General features: G+C 38.2%; 1 protein-coding gene across 24 annotated transcripts in view; it reads left to right on the top strand.

The window, feature by feature from the left end:
* The window catches only part of FAM169A (family with sequence similarity 169 member A), a 70825-nt gene that overhangs the window by 40297 nt on the left and 17498 nt on the right, over nt 1–13030 (top strand). For all 24 annotated transcript variants that reach the window (XM_071208637.1, XM_058274890.1, XM_058274850.1 and 21 more), the window contains exon 6: nt 8382–8561. In XM_071208637.1, the coding sequence (XP_071064738.1) occupies nt 8382–8561 (180 nt within the window). The remainder of the gene's footprint in view (nt 1–8381; nt 8562–13030) is intronic.

The raw sequence follows: 13030 nt of genomic DNA, 5'->3' as shown, positions 1-13030 counted from the left end.
CAAGATAAGATTTTTGTAGTGCTGGAAAAATTTGGAGGATAAATTAGGGATAAGTACCAAGTCATTGATAATAAGCCATTATTAAGGCAGTCAAAAAGTACAGGAAAAGGAAAACAATCATGATAACACTACATGGCTCACTTCTCAAAAAAGCATTTACTTAGTCATAATGTAACTACTGAAACTTCATCTAACCAAGTTACAAATCACTATATTGGATTCGTGGTAATGCAGAGTATAGGAAGTGTACTTATGGTAGAGTTAGGCTTGGGGTGTGTGTATATAAGACTAAATTCTCATCTTCCATACTGGGAAGTTAGTTAATTATACCTAAAATGGAAAAATCAAAAAGTAAAAATCAAGAGGTAGCAAGTTATTTAGAGATGCAGAAGTAAATATCAAAAAAGATTAAACAATTTCAAAACTTATGGGGAATGAAAGATATGTTGTGTGTGTAGATCAGGGAGGAGGTCCGGGAACTTCATTCCCCCCCACTAAGTTTGATACTGTCAACAAAGTGCATGCATGACTTTGATGAAAAACAAAACTTAAAAATTAAAAAAATAAATGGAACTACCGTGCTCAAAGTTTGAACACTGTCTCTTATAGCTGAATTTCATAATTCATCATGGGATATATAATGATCAGGGCCATCTGTTGAAAGATCTCCCATAAGTAGAAAACATCTCATACAGCTATTAAAAAACAAAACAAAAATCATTGGTTTATTCTGTGGAAGTTTTCTTAACTTTTTGCCTTATGACATGAAACAATAAAATGCATAAATTTGTATAAATCAGATTTCACATTTTAGTGTAGACAAGCTGAAAGGAAAACAAAATTGAGGAGTCTTCATTAGCTACAAGTTTGGAAATGTTCACTCTTACTTGGCTTAAATTGTGAACCACCTTGATTCAGTTTGAAGACCCATAATTTGAGGAAACATTGAAGGAGATCATTGTCACCAACAACTTCTGGAAGTCAGTTTGTTGACTCAGTTCTGAAGGGATTTATCTATTTTTTGTAATTCTCACTTGAAATGTAATTTAAACCAGAAACATTTCTTCCTCTGTTTTCATTTTTTCGTCAGCTTTCTTTACTGGAGCTATCTCCATGATCTTTCTCTCAGTTTTTTGTTTTTTGGTTTTTTTTGACAGATCATTTATTTCCTACTCACTAAAGTTCAGTTTCTGGTCCTGTTTGAAGATTATTTTTAAAAATAACAAACAGTGTGATAACTAAAGGCAGAACATACATGATATTTGTGCTAGAGAAGGGTTGCAACTATTTTAGGAGTCCACTCTGTGCAGGTATAATCTTTTTCTTAGGGAAATGAGCAAAGGCATGAAGGAGTCCCATACTACTCTGGGGCTATGTAAAATGTGTCATTGGGAAACCAGGTAGCTACTTTGTTCAGATGAAGTGCTAGCTGTCTTAAAAAAAAGATGCTTTCCAAATAAGAGCTCTACTTATTAGGAAGATAGAGCTGACTCCATTCTCAATAGAGACACAAAAATGACTGGTCATGTGTTCAATCCTCAAAGCACCAACAATTCCAGGAAATCACAGCAGAGAGCTAATCATAAGTCAGTTTGATAAATAACATATTTAGATATATACAGTGGGAGTCACTGAAGAGTAAGCAGTTAATTTTATCTGCAGGAAGATGTCACTGAGATAGTAGTATTTAAAAGTGGCTTTGTAAAAAAAAGTGGCTTTGTAACACTAAAAGGGGAAGGGAAAGAACATTTTTTTTAGTAAATATATGAAAGGGTTATAAATATATATGAATATGTGTTTTATACATATATATAAATATATAATATATTTATAAATATACGAAGGAAGGTATAGAGTTAGGAAAGTTCAGGGTATATTTGGGACTCCACCCAAAAGAGACTGGTAGCACTAAAGGGTAGAGATTGTGGGGTAGAGGGAGGTAAACATTGAGATTCCGTTGTGAAAAGTCTTAAATGTCACACTAAAGTTTGGAATTTTACAGGCAAGGAAGCAATAAAAAAATTTCATGTAGGACTGGCATTAAATGTTAGGTATTTTGCAGCAATTGTATAATTTGTAGCACTTGGGTGATGGATAGGAAAATTGTAGAACAAAGTCAGGGATGTCAATTAAAGGTGCTATTTAATAGTGTAGGTGAAAAAAGCACCAAAAAGGAAAATGGCAGTTGAATAGAGAAAGAAACAAATTTGAGGGTGATTTGGGGGTAGAGTGCAGATTGACTCCATTGCCTTTAACATTGAGAGGCATGGGGAGAAATCAGTGATGAAGCTTGAGGGTTTTAGTTTGTGTGCCTAGACAGTGGTAGGAGATAAAACAAAAGGAGGAATTGGATTGGTAATAATTGAGTTCAGTTTTGCACATGTAAAGTTCAGTGTTCTTATGGGACACTGATACGTAGAGATACATAATTATGTAGAGATAACATAATTAGAATATGAAGCACATGAGAGACGTAGGGTATTTACGTGGACCCCAGAAGTCAATGTGATATAAAAATTTGGATGAGCTCACTCTGAACTATTGTACAAAATGAGTATGTGTGTTTGTGAATATTGGTGTGAGGATGTAAGTTACTGAAAACAGCCTAAGGTGACCAAACATAACTGTGGAGGAAGTATGCCAGCAATAGTTACTGTCTCTGAGATTTGATCATTGATTTCCTGAAAGTTGAAAAGGAAATAGTTTATCTACTGGAACATAAAAAAAAGAGGAAAGTTAGCTGAGGGTGTCCACAAAAAAATGTGCTTCCTTTTCTACATTGTAGTCATCAACCAGCAGCTACCCAGTCAGGAATTTATTTTCCAATCACTTTTACAACAAGGTGGGGCTGTGTGACTAAGTGTCCCTAAAATAATGCAAGAAGTTATATGTGTGGCTTTGGGTCAAGGTAGTTGAGAAGCATTCTTTTTCCTCATCTGTCTGCTAAATGCAAAGGACTTTGAGGATCTAGGGGATGGAGAAACCACAAGATTGAAGCTACCTGGGTTTATCCATTCATCTGTTGATAGTCACTTGGGTTGTTTCCACCTTGTGGCTCTTACGAATAATGCTTCTATGAATACTAGTATACAAGTAAATCTGTTTGAGTCCCTGCTTTCAGTTCTTTTGTGTGTGTACCTAGGAATGAAATTGCTGGGTCATATAGTAATTCTTTGTTTCACTTTTTGAGGAACCACCAAACTTTTCCACAGCAGCTGCATCGTTTTGCATCCCACCAGCAATGTATAAAGGTTCCAATTTCTCTCCATCCTTGTCAGCACTTAATTTTTTTTAAATTATAGCCATCATAGTGGTTGTGAAGGGCGGTATCTCATGGTTTTGATGTCCATTTCCCTAATGACTAATGATGTGCATCTTTCTGTATGCTTACTGGCCATTTGTATATCTTCTTTGGAGAAATGTCTATTTAGATATTTTACTCACTTTTTTTTTCTGGTGGCATCGTTGTCTTTTTGGTGCATCATTATGCTGCACAGGGTCCTTGTGCCTCTCTGCAGCAGTCTGGGATGCCTTTTTTTTTCTTTTTACCAGGATGTCCTGGGGATCGAACCCGGGTCCTCTATATGCTTAGTGGGAGTGCAATTGCTTAAGCCACAGCTGCTTTCCTTTTGCTCACTTTTTAATAAGGTCTTTTTAAAATTTATTTTTTTCCTACCTGTTTTGCTGTATGACTGCTATACAAAAAGGTGCACATACTTAGTTTACAATTTTATGCATTTTGACTTATGTATACACCTGTCAAACCATCACCACAATCAAGAAAATGAACATACTCCATCGTTTGTAAAGTTTCCTTGTAATCTGTGCCTCCCTCCCTCTCCTTGTGCTTACTTATCTGAGATTTGTTTCTATAGATTAGTTTGCATTTTAAAAGAATTTCAATTATAGAATCATATAGTATGTACTGTTTTTTGGTCTAGGTTCTTTCATCATAATAATATTAAAATTCATCCTTTCTATTTTTTTATTGAGATACAATTCACATACAATAAAAGCACCCTTAAATAGTGTATGTTTCATTAGTTTTCAGTATATTCACAAAGTTGTGCACCTATTATCATTGTCTAATTCCAGAACATTTGCATTACCCAGAAAGAATCCCTGTACCCATTAGCATTTACTTACTCATTTATCTTAAACACCTGCCCCCTACCCCTTGGAAACCACTGATCTTCTTTCTATCGGAGTTGTCTTTTTATTATTGAGTTGTAAAAATTCTTTGTATTTTCTGGATACAGGTCTCTTAACAGATATATGATTCAGAAATATTATCTTCCATATTTTGGGTTGTTTTCTCACTTTACTTGATCATGTCCTTTGGAGCACAGAAGTTTTTAATTTTGAAGAAGTCCTATTTATCTACTTTCGTTGCTTGTGCTTTTGGTGTTGTATCTAAGAAGGTTTTGCCTAACCCAAGGTCATGAAGACTTAACTCCTCTGTTTTCTTCTAAGAGTTTATGGTATTTAGGCTTATGATCTATTTGGAGTTACTTTTTGTATGTGATATATAAGGAAGGGAGTTCAAAATCATTCTTTTGCATGTCAAAATCTACTTATATCAGCACACTTCATTGAACAGACTATTCTTTCCCCATTGAAGTGGCACCTTTGTTTGGAAATCACTTCATCTTAAATGTGAGGATTTGTTCTGAACTCTCAACTCTAATCCATTGATTACATATTTGTCCTTACATGAGCTCCATACTGTCTTGATTACTATAGCTTTGTAATAGGTTTTGAAATCAAGAACTTTGTTCAATTTTGTTCTTTTTCAAGATTGTTTTGGCCATCTGGGTACCTTGCATTTCCATATAAATTTTAGAATCAGCTTGTCAAAGTCAGCTGGGATTTTGATAGTGATTGCATCGAATCTGTAGATCAGTTTGGATAGTGTTGCCATTTTAACAATAAGTCTTCCAATCCATGAGCATGGGGTGTCTTTCCATTTATTTAGGTCAGCTTTATTTTCTTTCTGTAATATTTTTACATTTTCAGTGGATAATATTTTTTTAAAAGATTTATTTATTTATTTATCTCCCCTTCTTTGCCTTCCCCTGCCCAGTTGTCTGCTGTGTCCATTCTCTGTGTGTTCTTCTGTGTCCACTTATATTCTTGTCAGCGGCACCAGGAATCTGTGTCTCTTTTTGTTGTGTCATCTTGCTGCATCAGCTCTCCATGTGTGCAGTGCCACTCCTGGACAGGCTGCACTTTTTTCATGCTGGGCGGCTCTCCTTATGGGGCACACTCCTTGCACATGGGGTTCCCCTATGCAGGGGACACCCCTGTGTGGCTTGGCACTCCTTGTGTGCATCAGCACCATGCAAGCTCATCACATGGGTCAGAAGGCCTTAGGTTTGAATCCTGGACCTCCCATATGGTAGGCGGATGCTCTATCCATTGAGCCAAATCTGCTTTCATCAGTGAAGAAATTTTTTTTTTAAGATTTATTTATTTATTGGCCCCCCTCCCAGTTGTCTACTCTCTCTGTCCATTCGCTGCACATTCTTCTGTGACCGCTTCTATCCTTACCAATGGCACCAGGAATGTGTGTTTCTTTTTGTTGTGTCATCTTGCTGCGTCAGCTCTCCATGTGTGCGGCTCCACTCCTTGGCGGCTCTCCTTACAGGGCACACTCCTTGTGCGTGGGGCTCCCCTACACAGGAGACATCGCTGCGTGGCAGGGCACTCCTTGCGCACATTAGCACTGCGCATGGGCCAGCTCCACATGGGTCAAGGAGGCCCGGGGTTTGAACCTCCCATGTGGTAGACCCTGACCACTAGGCCAAGTCCGCTGCCTGGAATTGTTTTCTTAATTTCACTTTCAGATTGTTCATTGTTAATAGTAAGAAATATATAGTTGATTTTTGTATATTGATTGTATCCAGCCACCTTGCTCAACTCCTTTATTGGTTTTAATAGGTTTTAGTTGGTTCCTTAAGACTTTCTCTATATGAGATTGTATCTCCATAGAGAGATAATTTTACCTTTTCTTTTATTATTTGGATGCTTTTTATTGCCTACTTGACTTGGCTAGAACCTCAATTGTTGAACAGAAGTGGTGAGAGTGGAAAGAAACAGGCTTTTCACCAGGAAGTATGATGTTAGCTATGGGTTTTTCATAGATGCCCTTTATTGGATTGAGGAAATTAAGTACTTTGATTATGAAAGAGTTTTGAATTTTGGCAAATGCTTTTTATGTGCTTACCTCCTCCTCCCCCATGGCTTCCTTACTGTGTCTGCTTGTTGTGTCTGCTCATCTTCTTTCAGAGGCACCGGGAACCAAACCCAGGACCTGCTGTGTGGAAGGCAGGTCCCCAACAGCTTGAGCCATATCTGCTCCCTGCTCATTGTATCAACTCATTACATCAGCTTGTCTTCTTTAGGAGGTACTAGGAACCGAACCTGGGACCTCCCATGTGGGAGGCGGGTGCCCAACTACTTGAGCCACATGCACTCCTCTTTATGTGTTTATTGAGATGATCATGTGGCTTTTGTTTTATTTACATTTATGTCAGCTTTTCTATTCTTGAACTTGTAGTAAGTCTCATGCATTACAGAAATTAGAGATAGAAATTATTAATTGTCGGAATTTGGATAAATGGTAGAAGTCTTGGGAGATGTATGCCAAAGGGAACAAGGTCAGAGATGGAACTTGGAGGAATATAAATATTCAGTCTACTGTTTCAAAGTTTTTTAATTTAGTGGAAACCTCACCTAAGGCAGCAGGTAGTGATTTGTGTTTTCCTTACTAATTGTGCTACTGTCTCCAGCTGTTGATGTATCTGAAGAATCACTAGTAGTAGCATGGGAGGTTTTAAACTTCTTGAACTAGTTCCATAAACTGACCATTGTAATACTATATTTTGGATGCTGGAATTTCCTTTATCTCTACTGGAAGGAATGTGTGAAAACAGGAGAAAAATGCAACCTGGGAAAATTTCCTTCATATAAATAGTATTCTTTTATAGGGAACATGAAGCATTCACAATAGTAGGCAATTATAGATACTCAACTTTTTCTTGAGAACTAGAACTAGATAGTGCTTTCTCTTTTCACTTATTTTTGCCTTGCCTTGTGAACTCTTACTACTTGTAATGTCTTCTAATTTCATAATCACGTCTAACAGTTATTATGAGAAAAATTTTTATTTCAAGGCATAAAAACTGATAATGGTACTTACTGTTTCTTGGTGAGCCTACTGTTAGAATCATATGAGAAATTTGGACCCATAGAAGTAACTGCATGTCAGCAAGTATTTAGCTTCAGTGTTAAGATCTAGTATGTAGCAATGCATGTTACTTAATCTAAATTCAAATTAGTTGATAGTCTTGGAGACTGTTGAAAAAAGTTACTGAAATTCTCCAATTTAATCATAAATAATACACACTGGGAGTTGAACTAAAAAAAAGGTCTTGTTATATCAGTCAACTTATCAGATGATATGATTGCTACAAGTGTAACATGTTTGTTGCCTGAAATTTCTTCTTTAAACGCCCATTATTAAAATTGTCTTGTGAATCATTTGATTGAGAATAATAGAATATTGACTGAAATCATGATTTAATACTGAAAATTAATAGAAAGTGGGAACTTCCATTTTGATTCCCTCAACTTGTAAACTATCTTAAGATGCATTGAAGGCACTAACATATCTATTTATGTGGTCAGAACCCAAATATACAGCAGGTTTTTAAAAAGATGAATCAATATAGCTATTTTATATGGGGAAACATTTAGACACTTTCAAATTTACTTACCCTGTTTAGACATTCAAGGTAAATTTAAACTTATATCAACAGCAAAAAGGTTGCTGAATTGGCCATGCTAAAATAGAAATTTCTGCAATTAATTATAATTAATAGTTCTTAAAAATTTGGAGACTACTTACTCAGTTCTTTACCATCATTAAATAGATGAAAATGAGAGTTTACTCACTATGGAAAAAGTGAAGGGAAAAGGTGAATGGGTACCAAGGTTGGAATTAGATATTTTATGTATATAGTTATCAAATATTCTTTGAATGTGAAAATTTGATAGTTGATGATTTTTGGAAGTCAGTTTAACAAGTCTTGAGTTAGTGATACAGATTTCACAAAATGGTAATGAGCTACTTATCATATTTTAGATGATACTGTTAGCAAATATAAAATATATAGCTCTTCTTATTATCAGACATATACATTATGGTATGTAAAAGCAGCTGCATATCTTAAAATATTTTAAAGCATTTTATATAATAGAGTTCATAAATTTCTTCAAACTAAACATTTTTAGAAAGACCATTAACTCTTGTTTACCTAATGTATACATATGGCTGTTAATGTGAATAATTGTACCGTTTCTGTGTTTTATGACTGCAGGAAGCCTATGTGCCTCATTTCTTACCCAAAGTTACCAGCTGCCAGTTCTTGATACAATGTTTGTAAGAAAGAAATATCGAGGTAAAGACTTTGGGCTTCATATGCTGGAGGATTTTGTTGATTCCTTTACGGAAGATGCACTTGGATTACGGTATCCCCTGTCTTCTCTCATGTACACAGGTAAATGAACTAAGTTAAAATGTTAAACTCTTGTCATTGTTACTTTTGACTTATCCAGAATATTGTAAATATGCATATATTGAATCAAATGAATTTGGATTCTTTAGCTCTCTAGGCTTAACTTCCCAAACGTATCCTTATCTCATAATGGATTTGGGGGGTTACGGTACATTATTTTAAAGAAATAATACACATAACATAAAATTCACCCTCTGAAAGTATGTAATAAAATTATTTTAATATATTCACAGTGTTATGCAACATCCCCAAAGGTAAGCTTTACTGGCCTGCCCAGCAAATGTAGTCTTTCACCTGACTGTGCCCTGCAGCCCTGAGCCAGTTGTTGTGTCTTTAAATTTTCACCACCTGCACTCTTGTGCAGGGATGGATGGAACAGTGCAGGGAGGGATGAAACAAAGGTTGCTGTCCCCTTTTTCCTGGGTGGGGTTTAAACAGTAGCTGCTCTCAGAGCCCGGACCCAGCGCTACAAGTTCACCGATCAGAAGCTGTGGTTGGTGATTGGCTGTGTCCACCCCTTTTCTCAAGAGCTAGTACTTCTATAACCCTTTCTGTCAGCCAGCAGCTAGCCAGAGACTGGGTCCCATGGCAGGCTCCCATGTGAGTACGGAATGAAGGCTGGGAGCCACCAAACAGAATGAGCAATTTATAGTTCTTTGTGTTAATTTATCACCCTCTTCCTCCTGCTTTTCCCTGGATACTGATCAGTGTTCTTTTGGCCTCTGGAGTTTCAAAATAGTTGTTTCAGGCAGTTCCTGCCTAATAGTGGTTTTCATGGAAGAGCAGAGTCCTGGAGCTCCCCATTCTGCTACTCTGCTATCTTTCCTAGAAGTTTCTCCTTGAGCACTTTTACGATCGATTTGTAAAAAAATCTTTGATATGTTTGCTTTCTGATCTTTGTTGGTATTTTCTGTATTTTTGTTCTCTTCCTTTGCATGGGCCGTCATTTCCTGTTTATCTTGTATTCTTTTGTTGCACATTGTACATTTTAATATTTTAAAATGTTAACTCTTGGATTTGTTCCCTGAGATACCTGTTTCTTGATTTTGTAACCATCCTTTGATAAAACAGATTTTCTTGAGCTTTAGTCTTCTTATCAGGAAGGTCTGGCCAAGGTGAATGCAGTATGCGGAGCTCTCCCTGTCTCTTCTGGGCCTATGTCTTGTCCTGGGCTTTTTCTTATTAGTTGTTTTGGAGTTCTTCTCTTTGTAAGAGTTTGAATGCCCCCTCTGTTTCCCAGGAGACAGTCCTCCCTGTCCCCAGTGTTTACAGTATGCAAGCCTCTGCCCCAGACTGCCTGCCTATACAGTTTCTTATAGCCCTTTAGTTGTCTCAAGGCTGAATTTGCCTAGAGGGCACATTTTGGACGGGTGGTCCTTTCAGAGAGCAGTTTCTCGAGTCAGTTTTTCCCAGCTGAAAGAGGGCCAGAGACCCACGGAGTAGGCACAGACTGGTTCCAAAGTGCCCTGGGGTTGGGATCTGGAAGGGTACCAAGGACTTCTTCCAGGGCTGAGCTTTCTTAATCTGCCCAACAAACATAGTCCTTCAACTAACTGTCTCCCACAGCTGAGGAAACAGTTTCTTCTTCGCCACCTCCATTGTCCAGGGCTGTTTGGAACAATGGCTGCCTTCAGAGCTGGGCCACCAGCATTCCAATGTCACTAATCAAAACCATGATCAGTGATCAGGCATGCCCACTCCTGGTCTTGGGGAAGAGGATTTTTTTGTCGCTTTCTTTTCCAGTGATCTAGCCAGGGGCTGGACCCCACAGTGGCCTCCTGTGTAAGTATGGGATGGGCACTGGTAACCACTACATGGAGAGAGCAGATTACTGGTCTTTTATTGTGATTTACCAGCCTCTTTCCCCCACTCTTTCCTGGATGCTGTACAGTGTTCTAGTGGCCTCCAGAGTTTCAAAGTAGTCGTTTCAGGGAGCAGATGTGGCTCAAGTGATTGAGTGCCTACTTCCCACATGGGAGGTCCCAGGTTCAGTTTCCAGTGCCTCCTGAAAACAAAACAAAAAAAACAAACAAAAAGCAAGTGAAATAAACAAAAAAACCAACTCGGGGGAGCTGAAGTGGCTCAGTGGCTGAGTGCGGGCTTCCCACATCCAAGGTTCAATCCCCAGTCCCAGTACCTGAAAAAAAAAAAAAGGTGTCTTAGTCCATGCTGTTTAGTAGTTTTTCTGGTAGCTAGACTGAATCTTGGAGCGCCTTACTCCACCATTTTTAAAAGATTATTTATTCCCTCCATCCCCACCCCCATTGTCTGCTCTCTCTGTCCATTTGCTGGGTGTTCTACTGTTGGGTCATCTTGTGTCAGCTCTCCGTGTGTGCAGTGTCATTCTTGGGCAGGCTGCACTTTCTTTCATGCTGGGCGGCTCTCCTTAAGGGGTGCACTCCTTGCATGTGAGGTTCCCCTACGCAGGGACACCCCTGCATGGCACGGCACTCCTTGCATGCATCAGCATTGCACGTGGACCAGCTCCACACGGGTCAAGGAGGCCTGGGGTTTGAACTGCGGACCTTCCATGTGGTAGGCAGACGCCCTATCCATTGGGCCAAGTCTGCTTCCCGTGTGTTCTTCTGTGTCTGCCTGTGTTCTCATTAGGCAGTTCTGGAAACCAATCCTGGGACCTTCTGGAGTGGGGGAGAGGTGATTAATCTCTTGCGCCACCTCAGTTCCCTAATCTGCTGTGTCTCTTATTATCTCTCCTCTGTGTCTCTTCTTGTTGTGTCATCTTTCTGCTTAGCTCTCCCTGTGGGGCAGCACTCCACACAGGCCAGCTCCCCACGTGGGCCAGCATGCCTTCATTAGGAGGCCCTGGGCATTGAAGCCTGGACCCTCTATATGGCGAGCCCAGGTGCTTGAGCCACATCTGCTTCCCTCATTTTCTTTTAATTTTAGGTCTATTATCAATTTGGACTTTATCCTTACCTACCATGGGAGTTATAGATCCAAATTTATTTTTTATGTGACAGGTATTTGGTTGTACTGTCACCATCATTTATTGAATAGTTTATCTCTTTTGTAATGATTTGCATTTTAATCTATATTGTCAGCAAACATTGACACCCTGGCCTGCCAATTCATTTTGTAAATAAAGTTTAATAGGAAAAACAAAAACAAAACCAACAGAAGTTTTATAGGAAAACAGTTGTGTTTGTTTACATATTGTCTATAATTGCTTTGCTTGAAAATGTCAGTTGATTAAGAGGGAGACTTAACAGTCAGGTTATCATAATTTTACATTATGAATCATGATTTTTGTGGCTTTTATAAGAAATCTTTCAGAATCCTAATGCCCTAGGGATAGTCTGTGTTTTCTTTGAAACTTTTATTTTACTTTTCACATTAGGTCTTGGAATCCATCTACTATTTACTTTTTTTTTTAAGATTTATTATATTTTATTTCTCCCTGCCCCTTTGTTGTTTGCACTTTCTGTGTACTGTGTCTTTAGGAGGTACCAGGAACTGAACTGGAACCCCTGATATTGGGGGGCGGGTGCCTAGTTGCTTGACACACCTGCATTCCCTGCTTTGTTGTATCTCATTATGCTTTTTCTTCTTGTGTCTCTTGTTGCATCAGCTTGCTGCACTTGACCATTTCATCAGTTCTCTGTCTTGCTTTTTTTCCCTTTCTTGCTTGTTTTTTTCTTTTTTTTTTCCTTTTAAGAGGCACCAGGAACCTTTGCTCCCTGCTTTGTTGTGTCTCTTGTTACGTCATCTTGTTGTGTCAGCTTGCTGTCTTCTTTAGGAGGCACTGGGTACCAAACTAGAGACCATGCCCTCCTCGCCCCCCCCATGTAGTAGGCGGAAGCTCAGTTGCCTGAATCACATCTGCTTCCCTACTATTTACTTTTATGAATGATGTGAGATCAAGATTTAACTTTTTTCCTCTCTATATCAGTTTCTAGTCTAGCAACATTTATTGACTAGTTTATTTATTCTCTGCTAAAATATAATTCCTTCTCGTTCATTTGCCATGTTTTGTTGTATGTGTGGTTCTTTCCTGATCTCTGTCCTTTTTTTCCTTCCCCTGGTATTTTTATTCTGATCTTTTTTGTGTGTATGCAGAGGCGGAGGATGGGGATTCTGTTTACATATCCTTATGAATATACTAGATTGTTTTAGTTACTGTGGCTTTATAATTATTTTTGCTATCTGCTAGGACAAATCTCTTTTTTTTCTAGTTTGGCTTGAATATTATTTCTAGACCCTTTGTTCTTTTATTCTGAATTTGCTACCAGGTCTTATCAAGTTATACTACAAAAGAAACTTTGCTGGGATTTTGCTTGGAACTGTATGGAATTTATAGATTAATGTGGTGAGCACTGGTGTATTTACTTTATTAATGGAGTCTGATAGTTCTTTCAGTTTTCCTTTTGTGTCTTACAGTAACATTTAGTAATTTTTTAGGATGTTTACTCCTTGTCATGTTAATACTTTTA

This window comes from Dasypus novemcinctus, chromosome 2 (assembly GCF_030445035.2).
Source record: "Dasypus novemcinctus isolate mDasNov1 chromosome 2, mDasNov1.1.hap2, whole genome shotgun sequence".
Classification (NCBI taxonomy): Eukaryota; Metazoa; Chordata; class Mammalia; order Cingulata; family Dasypodidae; genus Dasypus; species Dasypus novemcinctus.
This window is presented reverse-complemented; position numbering and strand designations above follow the sequence as displayed.